This window comes from Camelus ferus, chromosome 7, assembly GCF_009834535.1.
Source record: "Camelus ferus isolate YT-003-E chromosome 7, BCGSAC_Cfer_1.0, whole genome shotgun sequence".
Classification (NCBI taxonomy): Eukaryota; Metazoa; Chordata; class Mammalia; order Artiodactyla; family Camelidae; genus Camelus; species Camelus ferus.
In genome coordinates this window covers 5,044,493-5,071,579 of record NC_045702.1, presented here as the reverse complement: position 1 = coordinate 5,071,579, position 27,087 = coordinate 5,044,493, and the positions used below count along the sequence as shown (strand labels likewise).

The following is a 27,087-nucleotide window of genomic DNA, read 5'->3' as shown; positions in this document are numbered from 1 at the left end:
CTATTACAATGCCTCAGGTTCTCAGATTCTTCCCGGGGTCGCGCTGCTTACCTACAAAGCTCTGCTTCTTACTCTCCCATAGAGGCGCTGCTCGCACACCATTGGCTACTAAGGCAAAGAAGGCCTTTTTAACCTAAGACAAACGAGAGAAACAACACACACACTTCTAAAGTCCACGCATGTGCAGGGAAGAAAATGCCTTCAACTAAAACAGCCTGCCAAACCTTACCTTCAACATTAAGGTTTGATAAGCTAAGAAATAAATGAAGTTATTAGCATGAGCAATATGCTTTTGTATTATATCGAAAGGTATAGAGGAATTGAAGATTATTTTTAGAATCCGAAACAATGCAATTAACTTCAAAAATTTTTTCTTATTGTATCTAAAGACTCTTGAATACAGACTTTAAATAATTAAAACCATATTAGAGAATTAAAATTTCAGAGTTTAATCTCTCCTATATGTGGTTATTAGTTCATCTGAAAACACTGAAGTTATATCAAATTACTTGAAATGAAAATGTTTTTCATAAGTTCAATAACAAAACAAGCATGCCTCCTCATGTCCTTGAGTTTGAGAAAGAGACGGTATGAAAATGTAATGTACTCGTAATTTTATACCTTCTACAAACATTCACCGCACGCCTGCTGTGGGTTGGGCCCTGTTCAGAGGGGCTCACACACGGTACCTCGCTGAGCCCTCAGGACACACACCCTCTGGGACACCAAGACAGTGAAAGACGGCACCAGAGGTGATTTAATAAAAGTCAAAAGCTCGGTGCTGAAAACAACCTCTAAATACAGAGAACTAATAAACGTATGGAAAATGGCTCAACTGTACTGATAATTAAAGAAGTGAAAATTAAAACTGAATTTAAAGTATCATTTATAGCTTCTAAATAAGCCACTATTTTTTAGTTACAGCACCTAATCCAAGTGCAGCTGTAAAACCACCGGTGGCATCATAAATTGTCAGAACAGTTTTTGAGCCACAGCTTGTGTCACAAAGATATTCACGCTGTTTGTGTACTAGCTTTTTCTCTGTCAAATTATTTACCCATAAAAAAATTTTAGCAGTAGGATCCCTAAATTAAAGATGTTCAATGTGACATTATTTCTAAAACTGAAAAACTGGAAAAAGAACTGCCTCCAACAAAAGAAAACTTGTTAAATACTGGCATACCAATGAGAAAAAAAAATCAAACAGTATAATTATAAGGACTATATTGAAGTAAAAAAAGGTTTATGGCAGTGAAAATGCACACTATCAAATTATGCATTACAATGATACAAAACGTGTGTTTAAATGGAAAAGATCAAAGAGAAATAAGCAAAAAAATTTAAACTTCTATACTAAGGAGCCAAGGCAGTAAATTTCTTAAAAGTTTCTTTTTATGCTGTGGTATAGTTATCTTTTTAACTAAGAAAGAAAGATTATTTTCTTACTCACTATATTCCCAAGCCCCTTGTTACTTAACAGTGAAAAAAATGAGAGAATTACAGGAACCCAGAGCTTCAAACCAGAGTAGGATGAATAATTCAGCACCTGTTTCTGCCTTTATTGTGACACATCCTGCCCTAATTTAGAATGACTCACGCAGGTGCCTGGTTCACCTACACAGGAGAAGGACGACTGGTGGGAAAGGGGGCCTCTCACTAGTTACCTTCCACCCTTGTCTCAGCCGAGTCCGGCGCCGCACCCTGAGTACAGCAGGGACCCCGTCCATCAGATGGAGGAACCAGCAGAGAACGGGGAAGAGGAGGTGAGCAGAGAAAACCCAACCACATGAGAGAAACAGTAACTAAATGGAGTCCATCAACTGGTAAAATAGTTTTTGAACCACAGCTTATTATCAAGAATCACAAAAATACTCCTACTGTCTGTGTCACTGAACAGCACCCAGGGCTGTGCAGTGGCGGTGCTACTTCTACCTGGGCGACGTGCTTGGAACCCTTGCCTGTGATCCTAGGAAACATTATGAAAGGATATGCGGGAAAGGCACAGATAAACAGATTTTGAAACACGTTAAATATCTACTTAACTTGTTTTTCTAAACCTGCTGGAGTAGGCAGGGAGTGGGGGCACTTTTAAAACCACAAAGTGCTTACTGTTTTCTCCAAAATAACAGATTTAGCAGAGAAAACCAGTATTAAAATCATTCATCAGGATCATTCATGGAACCCTAAGTGACCGCAGCTGTTAGAAAGCCATTCCAGAAAGTTCTGGTTCGGCCCTGATGAAACAGCTGAAAACTACAGAAGTTGGATAAACGTACAAGTCGTGATTCGAAAGCAGAGCCGGGGGCAGGGGCATCACACAGGCAGGACTCAGGAGCTACAGTTCATGAGAGAAAAGAAAGATATGAACTCAGTGCCAAAGTCACTCTGGAATTTTTCTGAAGGTATTTTCCAAATCATCTTCAAATAGGTGAATTTCAGTAGAAAATTGGAGTCTATCAAAAGAATCAAATAAAACCCAGGCAGGAAAAATACAAAGAAAATCACACCCGGCACATCATGGACAAGATGCTAACAATCAAAGGCAAAGAGAAGATCAACTAGAGGAAAAACAGACTTTCAAAGCAGCGGCAATGGGACCGACGGGGACACCAACAGAAGCAGGGGTCTGACTTCAACACTCCATATAATGGCTGTTCCCTCAGAAACGCAGGACTGCCTCCGACTGCTCCGCTGCCGAAGAGCTCCCCAGCAGCCCCACACGCTTCAGCGTCACCAAGTGAGGCTCAAGGCCACTGCGGAGAAAACAGACGGGGACGACTGCACGGCACTGACGCTCACGTGTGCGGCGGGGGACAGGCCGGTGACACTAGGGAGGGGCTGGCAACGTGCGCCGACTTCCGGTCACTCTGCCGATACGCTGCGATACTGGACGGGTCACTGGCCAGGTGGACAGTGAGGCAGCAGCGCAACCCCAAAGGGCACACTGGGGATTCAGTGTGAGAAGTGCCGTCGTGTCTGCCAGAGGGGAACCAATCCACCGCCAGGGCGGGGCCGCGGGGTGAAGTCAAAGACCAACCAGACGGACCTCGACTTCTCTTCGGCTCGTACCTTCACCCTCTCTGAGCCTTGACAGTCTTAGTTACAAACGGGACTTGGCATGAAGATGTTTGAAATTAAGTGCCAAAAAGAATAAGAGCTTTAATTTTCCACTCTGTACTGACCAAACCACAGGCAGACAGTGAATGATGTGCGGTTTCAATTTCACCCACACGAACTGCTGACATGTCCACACAGCAGGAGGGAGGCACAACTCTGTCCTCCGGGCCCACGGGAACACTGGAGCGGACAGGAACACACTCACGGTATCTTAACGGGGACGTGACTAAGTCCCCCATCGTAGCCCTGCCTGCAGCGCCTGTGGTTTGGCTTCAGCTTCCGCACAATCACAAAACTTGAAAGCTGGCTTTCTTAACACCACATGCAAGGAGTTGTTTGAGGAGCAATTTAAAACTACACTTAGAAAATTCTTCACAATTATAGGAGGTGCAGGGTGTTACCAATTAACCAATAAACAGGATAAAAAGAGGACTGGCACCATCTAGTTCTAATTTCAGGAAAAAACTCCATGGGTCTTGAGTACCTTTGTAAATTTCCTCTCAATTGATATGCAATTTGCTCAAACTGTTACTAATTTAAAACTTAGATTTTAATAGGATTTTCAAACAACAAAATAGGATAATTAGATAAGTAAAGATGGAAAATAAAATTTTTAAATGAAATGATTTTTACAATACTAAGCAGGCCTTAGTTGTGCTAAGGGACTCTGGCACTACTGCCAAATAGCATATCGATGTTTCCAAAAAATGGGAATCTGGTTCCTGGCATGCGTCACTGCTTTCTACACACAGATTCACCCTGATTCTAAGTAATTAAGTTGATTGTGGGGCTTTTAAAATTAATACTGATGAATAGCTAAAGCTCTTTAAAACTGATACAGCTTACTAAATTTTTACATCAGAGTTTGTCAAATGAATTTAACAGTATCTGACGGCCTCTCTCCTTGTCTTCGATGGCTCTCCACTGCGTAAAGAAGGTCCAGCTTCTTAGGTATGGGGTCCTGGACCCTCCGCCGTCCAGCCCCGGCCTGACCACTGTAGGTCAGCAGACTCCTTAGTCTGGGAACTTATCTTCATTTTTTTTTGTTTTTTTGCCTCTATATCACAGTGTTCCTTCTACTTCTAATTAACTTACCTTCAACTCCACTTATTAAAACCCAGCTCACCTGTAACTTTTTACTCCATTACAAAACGTACCCAGATCACTCCAATCAAAGTTGAGACTGCCTCCTCTCCCCCCACAGCACCTACTTTATCCCCTTTCTGGGGTTTCCCTTATGGCTCCTCAGGTTTAAAAGTGGCAGAGTAAGAACGTCTCTGACATCTTTGCTTAAAAAGTTATCCTCACACTGCAGGGAGTATAGCCCAGAAGGACATACTCAGGACAAAAAGCAGGCAGAGCAGGTTAACACGTAGCCTAGAGGAGCCTGTCAGGAGCTGGGGAGAGTCCGGTGTTGGGAGCAGCAGCCTGGCCTTTCGCTGGACCCAGGAGACCCAAGACCAGAAGCTCGTGGGGAGGGGCAGGTCTGAAAACAAACAGGAAGATTGTTTCAAATAGGTAATAACCACAGCCACCTCCCATCACCATCAAAGGATTATTTTTCTGTAGAAACTGCTTCAGAAATAAAACAGAGATGAACATTTGGTGGCTTCCAATGAAAAAGATGGCCTAACACTTCAGTGAAACCCGCGGGCAGAAGCTCCTCCAGTTGTTGGTGTTCATGTTTGATTATGAGCCACTCAGCACAATCTTGAATGTTGAAGCCACAGAAATTGTAGTTTTGTGTAGCTCTCACTAGATGGGTTAAGAAAACAAGGAAACTTCTGAGAAGTAGGGAAAAAAGGTAGTGAGAGGAGACAGCATAAGAATATTTAAGGATCCATTCAGGGGGCCCAAGATCTCCTGACTGAAGTTCCAGAAGAAAGGAAACAGGAGGAGAATCACGGAGGGGTCAGCACAAGGAACACAGCCCCAGTGACGTGTGCGTCAGGGCCGCAGGCCCATCAGGTGCCCAGCTGTCCGACGGAAAAGACCACAACCAGATGCATCGTACGGAATTTGGGAGCACCAGAGATTAAGAGAAACCCCAAAAGCTTCAGAGGGGGAAAATCACATATAAAAGATGGAAGATTAAAAATGAAAAAAAATCAACAGCTTTCTCTTCAGCACCACTGGCGGCTAGAAGGAATGGAACAATGCCTTCAAAATTCTAAACAAAAATGACGGACCGCTATACACAGCCATCTATTGACTGAGTAGAAGGAATGTTTAACTGTTCAAGTAACTACCTCTCAAGAATCTTTTCTTAGGATGCACCATGGACAATGTGTGCATCCCCTGAACCCCCAATATGAAGGTATCTGGAGGTGGGGCCTTGGGAGCTGGTTAGGGTTAGGGGAGGGCATGGGTGGGCCCCTGCGATGGGATTAGTGTCCGTAGAAGAAGAGAAGGACCAGCGCCCACTCGCGGTCCAGACAACCGCCTGCAAGCCAGGAAGAGAGGCCTCACCAGGAACTGAATCCGCCGGCGCCTGACCTAGAACTGTGAGCGAGAAATTCCTGTTAAACTCCCCAGTCGGTGGGGTTTTGTTCTGGGAGTCTGAGTGGACTGGAGAAAGTGCTCCGCCAACAGGGACTAAATCAAGAAAGCAGAAAAGCATCTGTTCAAGGATCAGGAGAGGGTGGAGGTAATTCTCGGGATAAACCAAAGAAAGCCTCAGGTGACAGGGATGAGCAGGAGGACGCAGGCCGGTGGGAGTGGTCTCTGAAAACGTGTGGGACGGGTCTGACTGCACAGAAAATCCTATTAGGCAGTTAGTCGCTGTGAAAAGCCTGAGACAGTCAAATAAAATAAAAAATGGAAGAATTCTAAGCTCCAGGGATAACACGGAACTGTACAAACAGGAAATATAACCACAGTAAACCAGTGGGCTCAGCAGGGACACCATCAAACTAATGCAAGCGCAGCTGGCACTCGGCTCCGAGCCTCCCTTTCAGCTCCACTTCGTGGCACTGGGTCCCCGTGGCCCCGTCTCAGCTCTGCCCTGGCTCTGCCGCCGCCTCTGCCGGGGGGAGTGAGGGCGGGGGCGGGAAGAAGGGGTCGCCTCGCTGCTCGCCACCTGTGCCAGTCGGCGAGGACGCCACGTCAGAGCACCAGCAACTGGGCACAAACAACAGAGATCTTCCGTCTCGCAGTCCTGGAGGTGGGCACTGAGGCCGAGGCGCTGGCAGGTTGGTTCAGTTTCTGTGCAGGAAACTGTTCTAGGCTCTGGCCCAGCTGCTGGTGTGTCAGCCACCCTTGGCTTATGGAAGCATCACACTGATTTCCACCGTCACTGTCACTTTAGTGCGCCTCCCCCCACCGTGCGCACGATTCTGTGTCCATGTCTCCCTTTCTATAAAGACGTCAATCATTCTGGACTAGGACCCATGCCTGCTGAACTAATTACACCTGCAATGGCCCTATTTCCAAATAAGGCCACATTCTGCAGCACCTGGAGCTTAGGGCTCTGACACAGGAACTTGGGGGAGAGGACGTGGGCCAACCACAGCACGCCTTGTGGGCCTCACCCCACACTGCCGCTCCACCTGGGCACCTGCCCCTTCCCGCAGTGGCCGCTGTGTCCGGTCTGTCACCTTCCCGTCATGTGCAGGACAAGCCCCCTGGCGCCCCTGCTTCCTGCCCCGACACAGTGCCAGCCAGATGGGGTGCCCTCTACAGGAGGCGCCACAGGACCTCCCTTACCTCCATGAGGCCTCGGCGCAGTGGTGGTCCAGCCTCAGAGGGCTGTAGAAGAGAAGCACCAGCGCCCACTCGCGGTCCAGACAACCGGAATCACTACAAGGACTCAGTATGACACGGACCACGGGGCCTCACCATGACTTCCTGACATAGTGGGTCTGAGATGGCCTGATAATTTGTGTTTGCCATAAATTCCTAGTTTGTGTTGAAGCTGTAGGTCTGGGAACACACTTTGAGAATGTCACCTTAGAGGTCAGTATTTATCCTGTCAGTTACCCTGTTAACTTGTATCCAACTAACATCTGTTCACATTAATTTTCTGATCAATGGCTGGTGCGGCTTCTGACTGACATAGAAATGCACCAGGCAGGGTTCTGGGGACAGAGGGTTTGGGACTGGGCTCATGTCTTTGGGCCTGAACACAGTGCTGAGCTCTTGGTCAGCAGAGAAGCAGATCCCCGCGGCCCTGGGCAGGCAGTGACATCAAGATGGAATAAGCATCACCTGTGAGTGTGTTGTCCCCACCCCTGTCACCACCACAGTACAGGGTCCAGGCGGCTGCTGCACCAGCTGTCACTGCAGCAAAAGGAACACAGGGTGTGGTGTGGGCAGTCCTGCCAGGGTGCCGGGGCTCGGGCAGAGGGGAAGGCACGCTCAGACCGGGACCCTCAGTCACTGAGAACCCGACAGTCTGTACGGCAGCCCTAAAAGCCCCTGTCCTGTAGCTACTGAACTGCTTCCTCGCTCCAACACAAACTGTAACCCTGCAGCCGCATCACCGCCATTCAGTCCACAGCCTCGCCGTCTCTGACGTGAGTGCCACCCTGGAGCCCAGCACAGGGACAGTGGCTGGACTCAAGACAAGCCGAGATTCCTGGATGCTCCCAGCCTCCCTTGGCAGTGGAAACTGCTGTCTCTGTGGGGTCAGCACTGTCCTTTGCTTGGAAGCCCAGTAACAAGTGTTCCCGGGCAGATGCCTTGCCAGGGGTCATCCGTTCCCCAGACAACCACATCCACTCTGCTGGCGGGAGGTCACGGCCTGGTGCAGTAGAGATCCCCCTGCCCAGTGAGACTTGCCTGCCCCTGCCCCCCAGGCCACTCTTGGGAGGTCTTTTGGAAGCAACGCATACAACGTGTTGAGTGCTTCTCTGACACGTTTACTGAGTGACCTGTGAAAGCTGTTTTCAGGGGGGCCCAGAGCAAAGGCCCTGCAGCAAGGCCAGGCTCCTTGTCCCCACTGGCCTGCGACTGACGAAGGCGGTGCTGGGGGCGCTGAACGAATGTTGGCAGGCACAAACAGGTGAGCCACTGGATTCTGGGGAAGAAAACAAATAGCAAAACACCATGCCTTCTGCAGTTAATTCTTTTCCTTCTGAGAAACAGTTTCTGGCTCACCACCAACCCTGAGAACAACTTGGCTTGAGATGCCAAGTGACCAGGCACCTGTGCCCCATTCCGACTGGGTGGCATCGGGCCGTCCAGCCCCAGCACTGGGCTCCACGGCATCGGCCTCAGTGGAGGTGTCTGAAGGGAGGTGCCCGCTCGGGCCAGGCAGCACCTCGTCCCCCTCAGTCACACCACAGCCTGGGCTCCCACGACCCTGACCGATGAGAATGCCCGGGCCGGCGCTGCAGACGCCCCTCACCCAGGTGGCCAGGGGCGGGGACAGCAGGGACAGGGCGGCCACAGTGGATAGGATCCGGACATGCATCAGGCGCCCAGGTCGTCAGGCCCGAGGCCCCATGCACGGCAGACACGGCACAGCGCAGTGTCACAGTCCCGCCTGGGTGTATTGGGGCGGGTGGCCAGCACACCGCTCCTCCCCGCTGTCCGAGTCGCCTCTGGACGTCTGGACCTCCATTTTCAGTTTACTTGCAAATGGTTACTCCGGTTCCCCAGACCAGTTGTGTCTTTGCTACTTTGTACCCTCAGAATAACCTGGTCGGTATATAAATGTTGTTCCGCAACTTGCTTTTTTTTTTTAACTTAAAAATAAGTATATTCTCAACATTTTTTTCATTCTTAGAGGCCCCGTGATATCCTATCACACACACAGAATCTGATCAGGCAACCTCTCACTGAGGGTGTTCCGGCCGTTTCTGGGCTGCGCTCTGTCTCCCGCTTGCTTCCCTCACCCTTGAGACGTTTCCACGGCTCCTACTGCAGCCGTGTCTACAGAACGGTCCACGCACCCCTTTCAAATACATCGTTCACTTTGCTGTAACCAATGCCAACCCCCCCTACTTCCATGGTAACAAACTTTAGCTCTTTTAAAGCCTAGAGCCTCACAGGATTCCTGGCATGCAGGAGACGATGCGCACAGCTTCTGTTAATCAGGGAAGTGATATTTACTGGCGTGGTGACCTCCGATGATCCACAAAGCATCCCATTTTTCATGTATTACTCACTTTGGCAAATTTCTAAATTCAGAAAAAAGTCAATTTCATGGCAAGGGAAAAGCTGAGTAAGAGTGAAAGCGGACATAGGTTGTACCAGCTGTCACTTGCTTTTCTGTTGGTGGAAAACCAATGGTCAGGCCTTTAGGGGGATGGGAGTGAGGGTGAGATGGGCTGACCTAGTTCTTTTTTTGGGAATTCAGAATTTCTAATTATTTTACTGTTGAAATCTGTAGTTACAGCGGTAGAGACTAAATTTCTTAAAGTCACTGTTGGCCACTTTCCCTCTGAAATCGTATTTGGTTGCTTCTCTGTCTTCTTTGTGTCAAAGAGTCAAGAGTTGCAGAAGGGACCTTGAAGGTTACCTGGTCCAAAGTGGATTTAGTAAAGTCACAGGATACAAGGTCAGTTTACAAAAATCAAAAACAGTTGGAAAATAAAATTAAGAATAAAGCTATTTTTATATTCCCAAGAATCCTGTGTAGCAGACACAATGCAGCAAAGTGGCCCCAAGAGCCCAGGTGTCCTGTGAGGAAGAGCTGCAGGGGCGGGCTGCTGGGGGCGCCAGCAGACCAGGAGGGGGAGGGCAGGGAGGGGTCCCAGAGCGCTGGGCAGAGCTGGGCACACATCTCCCCAGGACAGCCCTGGATGAAGCTGAAAGAGGGTGGGGTGAACTCACAAGGGCACTCTGCCCCCAGAGTTCTGCTGAGGGATGGATGGAGGCCACCCTCCCGGCTGTTGCCTGAGATCCACCCCTGCAGGGCCTCTGCCCCCCTCCTCCCCTGGTCCCTTAGGGGCTCTCCTGGGAGTACACCCTAATAAAACACTGACTTCCCGTGAATTCCTGGCTCAGCAGCTACTTTTGGGGAACCCAAGTGAACGCAATTTTGCTTGGTAAAGATCTATGTGTAAATTTACACACTAAATGCACACATGTATACATGTGTATGCACACATATTTCATTACACTGGATATACTCTGACCGTTACATTGAATGTATTATTTAGGACTTCTCATATATGATTTGTGTAAGTCATACTGGTATAAAATGAGCTGCAATACCAAAATAATCAGGTTCAAATTTTCTGTGAAGAGAGCTCAATAAAGTTCTCTCCATCAAGAGATTATCCACTTCAGTAATTTTTTCTTCTTAACCGGTATTATTTCAACTTTATTTTTCTACTAAATAACTAGGAAAGACCATCAGGATATGCTGTGGGAGGTGGCACAGCTTAACGGCTACAGGCTCAGGGTCTACACGCATGAGACAGACCTGTGTTCAAATTCCAGACCCCGTCGCTCACCAGCTCTGCAGATTAAGTTCTTAAATTCTAGAATTTGTGGATTCAGCTTTGTAATTTAAGTTCTTTAACTACAGAACTTGTGTTTCTTTATCTGTAATAGAGGGCGGCAACAGCACACCCCTTAGCAGGCTGCCACGACGGCCGAGAGTTCAGACCAAACCTTGGCACGATGCCCGACGTGCAGAGAGGACCTGACACCGACTGCGGGGGCTGCTGGATTCAAATCACCTTATGGAGCACCATCCAAATCACATCCCAAATTCAGGAAAACTGGGCACACTCACTTGTAACGTGGTGTCAAAGACAACAAGCTTTGAGCTGGTTGGAACGATGTCATAACACTTGTGAGACCTCATGAATCGCATGTAAACGCCACTTTCTGAGTCTTCTGCTAAAAAGGAAAGGAAAAAGGCAAATATCAGTGGTCATAGAGAACTTCCTCTATCAGATGAAGAGAATGCATGGAAAACCTAACAGACTTAATGGAAAATAAGGAAATGCTTTCCCTGTAAGAGCGAGAAGCCGTTCCATTCAGCACTGCACTGTCCTCGCTGGTGCAGGAAGGCAAGGAAGAAACGAAGGCATGTGGATGGAAAAGGAAAGAGCAAAACTGTCTTTATTTGTAGACTGTATGATTTGCTACATGGAAAACACCAAAGAATCTACAAAAAAGTTTCCAGATCTAAAAAAAGAGTTTAGCAAGGTCACAGAATACAGTTAATAAAAAAGAAAAAAAAACCATGCTATTGTATTTCTATATACTAGCAACGAACAAGTGGAAGTTTAAAGGCATCATTTACATAAACGTGAAGTGGAATATGGATTCACACAAAGAGGAAAAGAGCCTTCAAAGCAGTAACTATGTGAACAAATATATATGATGTCGCCTTTATTATTTAAATTTCTGTAGAGGTTAGTGGACAGTTGGCTGGAGCAATGCCAATGTACTGTGACCCCGGAGCTGTGTGTAGCTGGAGGATGGACCAGCACCCACTGCCTGCAAGGATCTGCCCCCCACCCTCCGGGTGCAAAGAACACGTGTCCAAGAGACTGACAGCTCCGCTTCGCCCACACCAGCCTGCACACTGGGGAAGATTTACATTACCCGGGAAATACCCAAGAAAAAATATTACTTTATTATACATGCTAAATAACTGTTAGCAAAATAAGTGTTAAACAGCACGGTACCACCACGTTCCTCGTTACTCCACTTCCCACAGCGGTCAACACTCCGTGTCTGCTGACTGGTTTGCCAATTTCATGACACACCATGTGAACCGCTCCCAAATCTCTACTTTCATTCTGACCTCTGTTCAGGGAACTGTAATTCATAATTCCATCATTCCCCTCACCTCCTGGACAGCGCCCTTCTCGCATACCTCCCCTGCTGCTCGTGGGATAAAGTCGGACAACCAGGTCTGGCCTTCACGAACCTCCGTGGTCTGGCTCCTCCGCCACCTCCTTCTCCCACTTGGGTTCTCGTGCCCAGGCACACAGCTCCCGGCTGCGTTCCCTCCTGTCTCGAATCTCACTTTGCTGCATTGGTTTGTCCTGCTTTAATTTAAACTTCCTTCTCTACTTCTTCTTGCTCAATTTCAACCCAACCTCAAGTGCCATCTTCTCCACAAAAGCAGCGAACACCGAGGTGCTTGCCACGGACCAGACACTCCTGGACTGTGACAGCAGGTTGTACTGTAAATTTCCTCAGTTAATTTCTGTGGCAACCTTGCGGGGTGGGCCTCCATTTCTTCACTTTCCATAGGACCCGACTAAGTGACTCGCCTGAAGTCAGACTTGGGAAGTGACCAGAGTGGGACTGAATCCATGTCCACAACTCCAACCCTCCCCTCACAAAACCTCTGCCAGTGTACCCAGTCTTGGACACATGTGTCCCACAGACACCTGTGGGGCTACTGTCTGCTTGACACTGTCCCCAGACCAGACACGAGGTGAACACAGACACGGTCTCTGTGCTCCGAGCTCACGAGTTGGAGAACTAGGGCACCAGGATGTACCACATGACAGGAGAGGTCCTGGATGGCAGAGGCACAAGGCAGGAACCAACCCTGAGCTGGGAAGGTGAGGAAGCAGGTCTGCAGTGACCTCTTCCTCTGAAAACGAACGCGCCACCGGTGCAGCTCTGATGGTCTTCTTCTTCCTGGATGATAATTTCTTTGACCAGGATCTTCCTTATTTATTAGGTTAATTAATTGTCAATTCCTATTTATTGACCATGGTTTTAGTGTGGGTTCTCCCAAAGCCGACCCTGAGACCAGGGGAACTGAGACAGGGAAGGAAAAAGTCCAAAAGGGAGCCCCCGTAAGCAGGCCACCGGCCCCTGCAATGAGCCACAGCTGCCGGGCACCCAGAGAGACTGTGCCTGGCCTCTGAACTGGCTCCTTGTCAGGACCGCCCCGCCCTCTGATTAGAGGCTACCCTGGGGGTTACCTCTGGCATTCCTGCCCTGCACCCACAAGCCCTGCTCCAAAGAACACCCTCGGGCAGAGGTGTTCAAATAAGAGAACTGGGATGCAGGGGAGGCACTGAAAGCATCTGCTCCCAAGAGCTTCTGCTGTGCTAGAGGCTGGGGTCCCTGGGGGCCCAGCACACATGCTGCTGCCCTGCAGACGCCACCGACAAGTGGAGGAGAGACATCAACTTGACGGTCATTACACCGTCATGAGTGCTACCACAGGACAACTCCGGGCTTATGAATGGATGGATGGAATTTAAGTCGGTGTGCTTCCATTTTTCTCGAAACATTTATCCACCGGAAAGTAGGCGTCTTGCAGATAAGAACCAGAACACTGCCGTCACTGCTCCCACACTGCCAGGATGCTGATTACCATGCTGCTGAACGAGTCGTTTCCCAGGAGCGTGTTCAGCGGGGGATTTATGCAGACACAGGGCTCAAAGGGCAGTGCCGTCAAGCACACGCTTAACTAGCGCTGAAGTTACAAACTGCCGGTCATATCTATACCCCTAAAATTCAAATGAATGAGTCAAGAGGGAAAGTAATAAAATGTAACAGCCCATCTCCCAGAAAGGAACCCTTACAAGATATTTTGTCCATTAATTAAATCAAGAATTTTCGTAAGAGACGTGCATGTCTCATAGATATTAATATCACGACAGAACTATCTGAAATAAAATCTTAAAATGCTATGAAAACAAATATTCAAACTTTTAGAATTTTTAAAACTCAAAGTTTTGGGTTAAACATATTTGGGGGGCACCAACTTAAATTCCTGTCGATTTTTAAAAATATTTAAACATTTCATTTGGAATAGTTTTTGCTTTCCAGGAAGGCTGTGGAGACAAAGCAGGCTCCTGTGCACCCCACACGGGGTCCCCTGAAGGCAACAGCTGACGCTGCTGTGGCGCATTTAGTCACTGCGCACCTCAGCCTGCCTAGGGACAGGACGGCTTCTCAGCCCTTCCTTTTCTCGATGACCCGGACAGTTTCCAGGGGTGCTGGGCAGGCGTTCTGCGGACTGGCCCTCATTTTGGATCTGTATTTCTCGTGTATCGTGGATCTGTATTGTTTTTCTCGTGATCTCAGTCGTGGGGTTATGTGTTCTGAGAGGAAGACCGGAGAGTGAAGTGCTTTCTCATCCCACAGTTCGAGGGTACCTGCCACCAACACGATCACCCGGCCCAGGTAGGCTCTGTCGGTTTCCCTACCACAGTTCCTCTTTCCCTTCTCCCGTGCTGCAGTCTTTGCAGGAAGGTCCGCCCCACCTCCCTGAGGGCAAAGCAGCTACATAAACCATCTGGACCTCTTCTGTGCAGGAGAGCTGTCTGTCTGTCTCAGCACAGACTCGCTGTCTCTCTCACATACTCTGAGTCACATACAGGCCACGCCACGTCAGGACTGGTCGGAGGCTGCGCTCCAGCCGGCACGTGTCCTCTCCCGTCCACCGTGGTGTGGCCTCAGCCCTCCCAGGATGTCTGTGCTCACACCTGTGGCCCCCATGCGGGTGGGGTGTGGAGAGCGGGGCCCTTGGGGTCCCCTGGGAGCAGAGGGTCCCTCAGTTCTCTCCGGAGCATCACCAGCCCCCAGGTGGTAAGACATGTCTCCTCGGTCACTAGAGTCTTTCAAGTGTGGTATGTTTGTTACAATCATGCAATTTCCTTAGTTTTTATCCCTCCAGGACAGCGCATCACACGCAGCCCAGCTCCTTAGGCTCCTCTGGCTGTGACAGTTCCTCACACCCGGATCTGACGGCCTCGGCAGTTCTGAGGAGCACTGGGCAGGCACTTCCGAGGATGCCCCTCGCCTGGCGTTGATGTTTTTCTCCGGGGGCTTTGGGTTATGAGAAGGATCTATAACATTATTTTTTAAATGTAAAAAGCGTGACCAAAAAAAGCAAGAAGCTGAATATGTAAAACAGATGACATTAAAACGCACTGTGGTTTGTAATAAGGCTAGATTATTACTGAGGTAATAACGTTGGTGACAAAAGTGTTGGTGTTTTAAGTTAGGAAAAGAAAATAAAATATAAAATACCATTGCTTCTCCACATCTAGGATAAACTTCCTGATTAAATGGCACCTTGGTGTTATTTATATTATGACGAAGTCTCAAATTGAACTTGAAGGACGAAATGCATTGAAGTACAAAGTAAGAGTAATTTGGAGTTGAACCAAAAGGGAAAAAACCAGATACTCCAAACCATTCAACGATAACAGATTATTCGGAATAAATTCTTAAAATTCCTGAGCAGGCAAGTTCCAACTCTCACTATTCAAAGGCAGCTGGGGTTAAGAGAGTAAGACACTGTCCCACTCTCTGGTGACTGTGTCCGTCCCTAGTCTCACACTGGCATCTGGGTCACTGGTCCATGAAAGCAGCCCGTCCGTGGAATGATGTCACATCTTCCAATAACACGCATCATTCTCTGCGGGAGCTGTTAGTAAGCACCGCTGGGAAGTAGAACGTATATGTTAAGGCGTTTGATTAGTGAAGGTTAACAAAACAATCTGGAAAATGCAACATCTAAGTTTACATGCCGACAATTCTACACATTCAATAGGAAAGGGTGGCAGTAAGTGTTTCTCTCTCTAAAAAGCAGGTGTGATTACACACCACCCTTGACAAGTCCTCACTAGGCACAGCACACCACGTCACTCACGGCCACCTCGCGCTACCACACCCCCTAGGAATTATTTCATGTCCTAGGATACTTCCTTCTCAAAGGAAGCCTGGAACTCTGGGAACCTGTCCTTGTGTCTGCCTCTGCTCTGCGCACAGGTGCTCTCGACCCGTCCCATGTGTCCCACTGAGATCCCACCTGCCTTTCTGAGGTGGGCTGAATAGTGGTCCCCAAAAGATATGTCCACCTGGAGCGTCAGAAGACCTTAGTTGGAACGGGGTCTTTGCGGGTGTAATTAAGGTAAGGATCTTGAGATGAGATCATCTTGGATTATTAGGTTGGGTCCTAAATCCAATGACCAATGTCCTTACTGAAGAGAGGAGACATGGACACAGAGGAGAAGGCTGTGCAGAATGGAGGCAGAGATGAGAGTGATGCCGCCACAGACGGCGGGAACCAGGACAGAGGCCTGGGGCAGACTTCTCGAGCCTCCAGAAGGGCCCAGCCCTACTGACACCGGATCTCAGACGTCTGGCCTCCCTACTGTGGGAGAACAAAGTTCTGCTGTTCTAAGTCACCAGGTTTGTGGCACTTTGTCACAGCGGCTCAGGAGCCTCTGCCACCTTCGAGTTCAGTACCCGGGCCCCGTGCACCTTCCTTAAGGCCCTTGAGTCACAAGCACCGGCTCCAGGTTGACACCCCTGGCACTCCGTGAGTAACTCCCCCTCCGGCTGCCACGTGCCCTGTACCAGCTCCAGGTCTGCCTTAGACCGCAGCTTCCCGAGGTGGCAGACGGGCGCCAGCTAGTTCCTCAAAGGTGTCAGGACAAGCTCGTGCCTCTTAACTGTGTGTCACTGAAAGACACGCAGGTCAGAGGGAGGGACCAAAGACGAATCTGAGATGACTATGTAACATTTCTATCCGCGGAGAGAAAAATTATAACAAAGCACACAAACTTAAAAGAATGCTGGTGACTCTAAATTTAATGATCAGTAAAGAAGCAATTTGTATACATGTCTTTGTAAAACTGAAGGACTGGAAAAGGATGCTTTAGTCAGAGAGATAATGCACCTGAGAAGGTGCCTCGTAATTTTTTTTAAGTGAAAGAGCACTGATCTTAAGTTTAAAAGTGTTTGCAAGTGCATTTTATGTTGAAGCCATTTTCTAATTCTACTGGACTGAAAAAAGTAATGCAATTGGATAAAACTGCAGACAATGTCAAAGTGTTCACTTTATTGTATACATATTTTAAAAACCTGAAAACACAGCAAAAAACTTGATGAAATCACATTTCAGAGATAAATGTCATATATCCCTGGTCATATACTATTTTCTAAAACCTATTTACATATAATTTTAACCTAGATTTCGTAAAAAAAATTATTCTAAGAAGGTGTGATTCTTCAGTGTATCTTGTCTTAATTACGTGAAAGCGAAGGGGACAGACTGTCACTGGTAATCTGTGAGTCTAAGAAGGACGGGGCTCGACACAGACAACGAGACGCGGTGAGGGCCCAAGGACCCCCGCCAGTGTCTCAGAGCCCCAGGCGGGGATGCTGCTCAGAGCAGGACGGAAAGAGAATGCCACGGGCTGGTTCAGGGAGCCGCCCCGGATTCTCTAACGCTGCCCCTCCCGCTTCTGCGGCTCGCAGAATTATCTCTGCTTGCTCTGGGCCAGACGCCCCCGTAAACCACTCTAACCCTAGAGCGCTCAGTCAGAAGCGCAACTACAGCCTCGGGGATGAAAGGGAAGGGCGGCCGGCTGCCCAGCCCCCGCCGGCGTGCTGACACATCACACCAGCTCCGTGTCCTCCACGGCCAGCCACGGGGCAGGCAGCTCACAGGACGATGGGTGGGGGGAAGCCTGAAGGGACAGTGGCCTCTCGTCGGGGCCAGAAAAAGCAACTACTGTCCAGTCACCACCTGAAAGAGGCTCTTGGCCAACACAGGCAGTAAGTGTGGGAGGAAACACCACCCCACCCCAGAGCCAAAGCCCCCTAAAATTCTTTTTAAAGTTTTCTTTTTATCAAAGTGCAGTTGATTTACAATGTTGTGTTAGTTTCAGGCGTACAGAAAAGTGATTCAGTTATATGTATATACATTCTTTTCCAGATTCTTTTCCATTATAGGTTATTACAAGATATGGAATATAGTTCCCTGTGCTCTACAGGAGGTCCTTGTTGTTTATCTATTTTATATACCGTAGTACATATCTGTTAATCCCCCATCTGTTTTATTTACCACAACTGAATGCCTTATTTTAAGTCATGATCACAGGTCATCGTAATGATTCAAACCCTGACTTGAGCGTGCAAGGATGAAAGGCATTTTAAAGCAAAATTTACACATTGCTCTAATGCCACTAAAAGGAAAACCCCACCCTCCCACACTGCTGGTGGGAATGCAGTTTGGTGCAGCCACTGTGGAAAACAGTACGGAGATTCCTCAAAAGACTAGGAATAGACTTACCATATGACCCCGGAATCCTGCTCCTGGGCATATATCCAGAAAGAACCCTACTTCAAAATAACACCTGCACCCCAGTGTTCATAGCAGCACTATTTACAATAGCCAAGACATGGAAACAGCCTAAATGTCCATCAACAGATGACTGGATAAAGAAGATGTGGTATATTTATACAATGGAATACTGTTCAGCCATAAAAACTGACAACATAATGCCATTTGCAGCAACATGGATGCTCCTGGAGAATGTCATTCTAAATGAAATAAGCCACAAAGAGAAAGAAAAATACCACATGAGATTGCTCATATGTGGAATCTAAACAAACAAACAAAGCATAAATACAAAACAGAAAGACTCATAGACATAGAATACAAACTTGTGGTTGCCAAGGGGGTGGGGGGCGGGAAGGGATAGACTGGGATTTCAAAATTGTAGAACAGATAAACAAGATTATACTGTATAGCATGGGGAAATATATACAAGATCTTATGGTAGCTCACAGAGGAAAAAAATGTGACAATGAATATATATATGTTCATGTATAACTGAAAAGTTGTGCTCTACACTGGAATTTGACACAACATTGTAAAATGATTATAAATCAATAAAAAATGTTAAAAAAAAAAAGACCCAAGACATAAACACCTGACTTATTTCCAACCCCCATTTTAACTTAATGTAGACATTTCATTGTAATTCCACAGAGAAAAAGATTATCAATAGGTTAGCTACTTTAAAATGTGTCTTTTATACTTTATTCTACATTTAGAAACGCAAGTTTGCTATATTCATATAGTATCTTTTCTTTTTAGAAAACCATTGAAAATAGTTGAGCAAGAAATAAGCAAAAAGGGAAATGTGGAAGTTAAAAATATATGAAAAGATTAAACTCTTGTACAAGTTGTCCTAAAGTGCTTAGAAACATGAATATTAACAAAGTAAAGGCTTGAATCTAATTTTACAGGACTTATAAGGTAGCAGAATAAATGAAATGCATTAGATTTTTTTCCCTTTCCACACTTTCGGCATTATAGTTTTGTGTGTGTTGGGGGCAAAAGCATCCGCTGAAGAGGGAGAGGCACGTGGTTGTCTAGATAAGGGGCAAAGGCTTATTAAGAAGGAAAATGTAGGTAAGCAAAGGCACAGTCTCCCTAATTAGATGGTTCAAAGTGAGTTGCAGTAAATGTTTAAAGAATGTCACAGACAGACAAAGCAGTGACTTTGAAACGATTGTGATTCCCACCAGTGTTAAAATGACTTTACGTTTAATTCTGGGAACCACATGGCTGAAACATATATGACGGCCAATGCTTCCTCTTTCTCAGGAAGCAGAACCCAGTTACTGAGCTGAAGCAACAGTGAGGACCCAGGTCAGCTTCCAGGGATCCAGCCCCAGGCGCCCGCAGGTCAGCAGAGGAAGGGACACCTTAATGGTGATGCAGGAACAACACGATGACGCCCGGCCGATGTGCTTCCAGGAGCTGAAAGGCGCTCCCTTCTCTCTCTGGCTCACTAAGGATTTTGTTAAGGGACATATGTTGAATTCTATCAGTTGCTTTTTCAGTATCTACTGAGATGACCAGAAGCTTCTCTCCTTTAATCTGTTGACATTAATTCCTCGGTGGATTTCTTAACAAACTGCAGTCTTCTTGCGTTTCCAGGACAAAACCTTGTTTGGTCACAGCAGACCGCACGGCTCACTGCTGATGTTTATGTAGGAGCTCTGCCCATATTTCCAATGCCAGGTTAATCATTTGTTTTCTTCTCTGTGTGCTGTCATCTGGCTCTGATATCAGGATCAAGCTAACACCACAGAATGGGCCAGGAAGCGGCCATCCTTTCCTATGCCCTAAAGTAATTCAAATGACCTGCTCCCTGAAAGTTTTACAGAATTCATCCATCAACAGGCTGAATACCAGGCCTAGGGCAGAGGAAGGGCGAGGAACTTTAACTACTTAAAAACAAAAACAAAAAAACCTTTATTGAGATAGAATTCACATCCATACAGTCCACCCATTTAAAGTGTACAATTCAGTTAATTACTTTTTAATTTATTTTATGGTGATTGATGAAAGAGGTAACTAACCAGGAAAATATGAAATGACAAAACTTATTCAAAAGTGACTGAAGAGTTTTAAATGTATTGATATAATTTGATATGTTCAGATTTCTTTTAATATTATTTTCTGAACCTCCAAGTTCATAATTAAGGAGTCTGTGTAATTTCTAATGCTTTGCATTTCCACTTTTTTTTCTTGAACAGACCTCACACAGGTTTATCCACTTCACTGGTCTTTTCCAAGAATTAAGCCTTTGCTTTTGTTGAGCAAGACTACTTCTTGGTTCAATTTCACTGGCTGCTGTCATTTCAGTAGAATTTTGGGGGAGGGGGGAGGAAGAGAGAGAAATGAATATATTCAGCAAACTGTCTTGAATCCCAGCATGGCAGCCCAGCCCAGTGAGTCAGTAGGTGAATTAAGACTGGCTTGTCACCATGTCCCCACCGGCATGCTGCAGTGTGACTTTCAGACAGAATGCTCTTCTGACACACCTTGACGCATTCAGTTTACCAGAGCTCAGACATATGCCCACAACTGCATGCACGTCTTTGGGGCTTAGTGCCACAAGGAATCCTTCTGCTGCTGGGCCCTCTGGCTGCCTCCAGTACAGCAATCATCCTTCCTACACGTGTGTGTTCAGAATTATGATTTCAAATCAAAATATGAAAAAATGATTTGCAGAGTAAGGCAGGAACAACAGAAGATTCGTTCATAAGCTCACAGGCCTCAGGTCCTTTCCTCCAGTGTGTCAGGGAGCAGGCCAGTCTTCTCCAACGGGGACTCCAGGGAATCCAGGTTCCAGTGGGAGTGAGTGTAGAAGAAAGAACAGGGCAGATCTTGACCAAACCCGTATCAGACCTGCCATCACTTTCTGTGTGACCTTGAGCAAATGACTTCATCCCTTTAGCTAGAACATCTTCATCTGTAAAATGGGGACTACACCATCTTTCTTGAAGAGTGACTCTGAGGAATGGGGGTAAGTAAACCCAAACACGCAATCACAAACGCTGCCAGCTGGACAGGATGAACAGCAGTCACACGGGGAACAGTCTGACGTACAGACACCGAAGCCATCACTGGACAGACAGCTGTCACTGGACGAGGCACTAAGGGTGGCTCTGATTTAAAATTTTTGCTCAGTTGCCTTTTTGGTCCTTTCCAGGTCTTCATCATAGTTATATTTGTGGAGACTGTACACACAGCAGGTACTGAGGGGAGTGTGAAGTTTGCGTTATTTAACGCACATATGACCCTATTAGCTAGGTGGTATTATTTCCTACTTACACAGGAAGAAACAGGAGCTTGAAATAACTTGCCTAAGGTCTCACAGCTATTAAGCAGAAGAAATGGGACTCAATCTGGGTCTGACTCATGCTCTTAATTACGTGACACTAATTACATTACGCAACTTAAAGGGGGGGGGGCATGCCATATGTGCAAGCATCCAAGCTAGGGAATCAATGTGAAAAGTAAGAGCCAAAGGTGAAAAACACATGAGAATGTGGATGTCTGTATTCTTGAGGAGGTCTTAAGGGAATAACAGCATTCCACAGTACATGATCTATACAATAACAATTTATTGGTAGCAACTTACTGTTAGAAACAAGTGACCAAAGTATAAGGTAAGATAAAGTGAATCAGGTACTACAAAGTTCACAAACCTCAATAATGCTACATAAATTCAGGGACGTAGAAAACAGCACAAAGTGGGATGGAAACAGCAAACTGAAAAGGTTAAAAAGTGACTAAAATTTGACCAAAAGGTTCCCAAGTTAGTTTCCTCCCCCCAAATGACTCTCCTCTTTGAGTATCCGACTTCAGCGGGTTTCCTTCCCCCTAACATCACTTTTCAAGCTGCGGCTGCTGCCCCTGAGCTGTCAGGTTACTGCGCAGAGTCTATTCTGACTTCACGCTTAGGAGCAGAAGCCTTGGCACATCTGGGAGGTACCCTCGAGTCATCTTACACCTCGTCACTGCTCTCTGATTAACACTCAGTAACCTGGCAAGTGATTTTCTCTCATTGCCTTGAAACATGAATAAACGCAACTCTCCTTAACAGCCCCCACCAACTGTGAGAGATGAGAACATGTGAAGGCCTGCCTGGGGCTTCCAGAAAGTCACTGTCCCCAAGGAAGTGACATTTAGGCTGAGATCTGAAGAAGATTAGCAGGTGGCCAAGAGGACAGGGAAGAACAACCCAAGGAGAGGGAACAGCCTGTGTGAAGTCCAGAAGGCATGGAGGAACAAGGCAGTTTGAGGACCTTCAAGAAGGCCAGGGGAAGGGAGGTGTGAGGTGAGGTGGGCAGACGGAGGGGCCGGCGGGGCGCGCAGAGGGCAGGGAGGAGGTGTGGGCTGCAGCAGAGGCAGAGGAAAGTCAGCCAAGGCTTTTAAGCCTGGAAGTGACATGATTAGATGCACGTTTTTAGAAAACATCTCTAATTGCAGCCTGTGAAGTGGATTGGAGGGGCCAGAGTGGATGCCGGAGGGCTTGGGCTCTTTAACAGTCAACAGAAAGATGCTGCCGGCCTGGCCCAGAGTGATGGCAGAAGTCACAGAGCAGGGCAGGAAGTCAGGAGGCCAGAGTGAGAGGACTGACTACCGGGATGTGGGGGAGTGTGAGAGCCGCCGCTAAACATCATTCTTGCTAAAAAACAAACAAACAAAAAACGGAAATAAACGAACAACTAGGTGAACATGGTGAGATTTACTGAATCAGGCTGGCGAAAAGAAAAGAGGGGGGAGAGGGAAGGAGGGAGGAGAGGAGGACAGAACACAGACAGAGTGGAATGACTGGGGCAGAGACATCCAACAGACAACCGAATACTGAAAAGGGCCATCCGGCTGGAGACAGCTACTTGGGCGTCATCAGTTACTAAAGCATCGTGGTAATTAAATACCTGGGATTAAGGCCCTGGGCAACAGCTATATGGTAACTAAAGCCACGGCAGCACGACTATCCAGAGAGTCCAGGAGAACACAGTGGGCTTTGGCAGAGCCAAGAGGAAGCCCAGTGCCTAATGTTCAAGAAACAGAAGCAAGTGTGTGGTACGTGAATTAGACTCATTAAACCTGCTACTCCACTCCCCCTTTCCCACCAAAAAAAAAAAAAAAAAAAAAAAAGGAAAAAGAGGGAAAGGTAAGCAGCATGGAGGAAACAAGCAGGCCGACAGGTATGAGGAGGACCCCAGCGGTGCCGGCTGCGTGGGAGGAGGGCGGTGGTCATCGCTGGGGACAAGGGCTCAGATGAGAAGAGGGCTGCTAAGTGCCCCCTGGAGTGGCACAACTGAAGCCATGAGCAGCCCCCTCAGTGGGCCTGGGTGGGTGGTGGGAATGGGCTGAAGGATGAACAGGAGGGGAGAAAATGGAAAGAGGGTCTCCGAATAAAGGATTATTTCTGATCAGTGATGCGGCCTGGCTCGGAGCCTGGGCTCTGCGCCTAATGACTATGTTTGAAACCTGGTGACCCCACCTTCCCAGACACGTACTCTGGAGGTAACTTACTTATCCTCTCACTTCCTTCAAATCCTCCTCACTAAATCAAGAAAGATAAAACATTTACCTCTTACACTTATTTTGAGGATTAGAAGAGACAGATGTAAAGGACTTACAACAGTGCCTCACCCTACTTCATATACGCCAGGATGTTATCATCACAGGAAAAGGACATCAAAATTCTTCCCGTTTTTTCACGTAAATTCCAAATGCTTTGCGGTATCAAAGTTTTCCCACTTTAAAATCCAAAGGGAAAATACAAAGTCACCGGGGTCCTGGGATAACGGCTTTGCAAGGGTCATGTGCACCCTCGTAGGACGGAACCATCCCCTGCCACTGAGCAGCCTGAAGCATGTTCTGGACGCCGGCCAGCAACTGGCGGGGTTGCCGGGCGCCCAAGGAGGAGCAGAGAGAGGCGGTCTCAGAGGGAAGGTCGTGGAAAGCCCTTCATTGTGGAGATGACTCAGCGCTGCCTTGGCTCCTGACGATTTTGTTACTTGTGAATGGGGACAGCTCCCACCTGTGGATGTTCCCAGACCCTCCTGAGCACGCTCTTCTCGCATACAGCAGTCAGGGTCTTACCATTTCAGACGACCAAACCTCCACAGTCTGTAAAACAACTACTCTAGCTCGTCAAGTCTAAGATCCCATCAAACGTGAAGCTACAGCCTGACTTTACAGACTTTAAAATGTGTACCTCAAATCTACTCAATATGGCAAGCTTTCAAATATGCGGCCAGCTAAAGAAGAATTTTAACTGCAAATATTTCATAAAGCTAAAACTATTTTTATAATCAAGAAACAGTGAGTCTCTAGTCTAAGCTAAGGATGCAAATACAGGAGGGAGGGTGGAGCCTGGACAGCAGATCATCAGCGCCTTCTAATGCTCCGACAGGACCATGAGCAACCCAGCTGTGATCACAAACCTGTCACCACCAGGGGTCAGCACCCCTCGCATTAGAGTCAACACATGGCCAGGTGGCCCCAGCAGAGTCTCACGGGAAGCCGCTCTCAAGGTGATAAGGGGGTACTTTGAAAAGTTCCACAAATACATGGGAAGACATCCTCCCTTAAGTAAGTTAAAGTGTTTCTCAACCTTTTTTCCCCATCATCCCCCCCTTCCCTAGTTTTTCTATACCCCCTGCACCCCCGGCCCTTCCCTCCAACTGTCCGGCCCCCATGAGCAACACGGCGGGTCTGAGCAGGGGCCCCTTGGAGAGCCACAAACCACTGTCCTAAGATTTTCTGTCCCCTGACAAGACCCAATCTTTGCTCACTGCAGAGCCATATCCTCCAGTTGAGAATGGATGAGTTTGAGTGAAAGCACATTTTTGGTTTTGCTAGTCTATGTAGAGCAGCTGCTGGTACCTTTAAGCCATATTTTCAAGCTGGAAGGAAAAGTACAAGTCACCAAGTGCTGGGCTTTGCCTTACAGAGAAAACCCACAATGACAACAACAAACAAAACAAGAAAGCAACGCCCCAAGAGACAAGGCTTATCCAAGAACACAGCTACTGCACTACAGGACTGGGCTAAAATTCTGAGATTCTTGACTGAAAAATAATGCTTCCCTTTCACTTTTACTTCTTATGCCCACTTCTTACCTATTTTTGATCAGTGCAGACTAGGTGGGCCAGTCTTGCTAGAAAAATGAGTTTGGAGGTTAAGTTCTGAAAAGATTACCCTTTGGGAGATGCCTTGCAGGTGAAGAAGGGACAGTGAGGACAGAAAGGACCGCCAGGGATGAAGGAAGCAGGCAGATGGTGAGGGACAGGGGGGCAGGCCGGTTGGAAAGACGGCTAAGAAGCGGGAGTTAGTGAAAGCCTGAAACAGCTGAAGAGTCTGCGACAGCTGAGATGATAAGAGGGACGTGAGGAGATACCACACAGATAGTTTCCAGGGGCAGAGCAGCGCCAGAATGATAGAGTTATTAGTCATGAATAAATTTCTGGGTGCTTATCTCCTTCAAAAAGCAGTCATGGGCGGTGTCTCAGTGCTTACAAAGTCCTTGCACTTGGCCCTGCCATTAAATAAGTTCAAGACAGTTTAATCTTGATAAAAACAAATAGGGATGACTGCTGTAACAAAAGAATCTGAAAAGCAAACACATCAAGTGACTGCCTTGGGCTAGGCACTGTCCCCGTCACTCTGCAGACACTGAATCATTTCATCCTCCCAACCTTCCCAAAAAGGAATGAGAAGTGTGTAATGTACTCACTGAGATGCCAAAGCACCGCTGAGCACCCACCATGTGCCAAGTGTCGGGCAGGGAAGGACGGACTGTGAGAGGAATGCGGGAGGGACCCTGGGAGGAGGAGACCCGGGTGGAGCTGTGCCGTGCCAGGAAGAGGGACAGGGCGGAGAGATGGAGCAGGAGAAAGTCTTACCCTCCAAATGACGTAATGCCCTAAGGGACCACGAGGGACACACAGAACAGGGGTCAGGCTAACTGCTCGTGAGCCAGATTTGGCCTCTTTTGGTAAATAAAGTTTGACTGCCAGTCGGATTGAGCTGGTCCTGAGCTGCCTTCTGCTCTGCTGCTGCCCGGGCCAGCTGAGGAGTCGTGACAGAGCCAGAGCCCGAGACCATCTGGCTCTTTACAGAAAAAGTTTGCTGAGGCCCGCTGGAGAGCCTTATTATTCAGGGTAGGGTCTGCAAAGCAGCAGCACTAGGGAGGCTGGCAGAAATGCAGACTCCCAGGCCCCATCCCAGACCCAAAGAGCGAGAACCTGCCCTTTAAAAAGATGTCCGGTGGTTCTTATGCATAGAAAGCTCTCCGATCACTGGCGTGTGTGGCTGGCCAGGAAGAGGCAGTGAGGCTGCAGATGAAGTGCGTCTGCATGTGTTCTATATATAGACACGGGAAAGTGGTAAAGATTTTCCCGTCAGGGAGCCGTGCCATCAATTCTCGCTCTGGGGGGGGGGGGTCCCCTCTGTCAGGGTGCGATGGTAAGAAGTGGGTGGGCAGCTGGTGGCAGAACTCGGGCAAAAGGGGACCTGAACACGACAGGGGAGACAGGCATAATTTTTTCTTTCTTCCCAGAAGTAAATACAAGATTACTCTAACTTCACTAATGCCCCCAAATTGTTTCTAATAAGTATAGTATCTGTTGTAATTTATGAAGAAATAGAAAAGTACTTGGTAACAAAAATATCAGTGACCGTGTGTTTCCATGTATACCAAATGTATCTCCATCTAAGTAACGCCTCCAGACTGCAAGGCACAAATGCTATTACATGAATAAGAAAAGTCTAGTGACTCAATGAGGATCTATTCAATAGCTATCATGTAGGCTGCTAACACATCAGTTCACAGGATATTTAAGGTGTACTGTCTTCCTGTTAAGACATTCGCCCCCCGTCAAATACATGTAAGATTCTGCTTGATACTCAGTTTTTCCGTAGTCTGGATGAATAAGCAACCTGAAGTTCAAAAGAAACAAAGGAGCACC

The 27,087-nt window shown here is 47.5% G+C and overlaps 1 protein-coding gene across 12 annotated transcripts in view; it reads right to left on the bottom strand.

Annotated features, from left to right (window-relative positions):
• PRKAG2 (protein kinase AMP-activated non-catalytic subunit gamma 2) overlaps nt 1–27,087 on the bottom strand; it is a 240,974-nt gene that overhangs the window by 24,835 nt on the left and 189,052 nt on the right. For 5 of the 12 annotated variants that reach the window (XR_004321209.1, XR_004321212.1, XR_004321216.1 and 2 more), the window contains 2 exons: nt 10,805–10,914; nt 52–133 (listed from right to left, as the gene is read on the bottom strand). Coding sequence is in view for 2 of the 12 variants with exons in the window: in XM_032483075.1 (XP_032338966.1) it covers nt 52–133; nt 10,805–10,914 (192 nt within the window). In the remaining 10 variants the exon portion in view is untranslated. Of the gene's footprint in view, nt 1–51; nt 134–621; nt 625–10,804; nt 10,915–27,087 lie in introns of all 12 variants that reach the window. The other 7 variants (XR_004321210.1, XR_004321218.1, XR_004321217.1 and 4 more) reach the window with 3 other exon arrangements.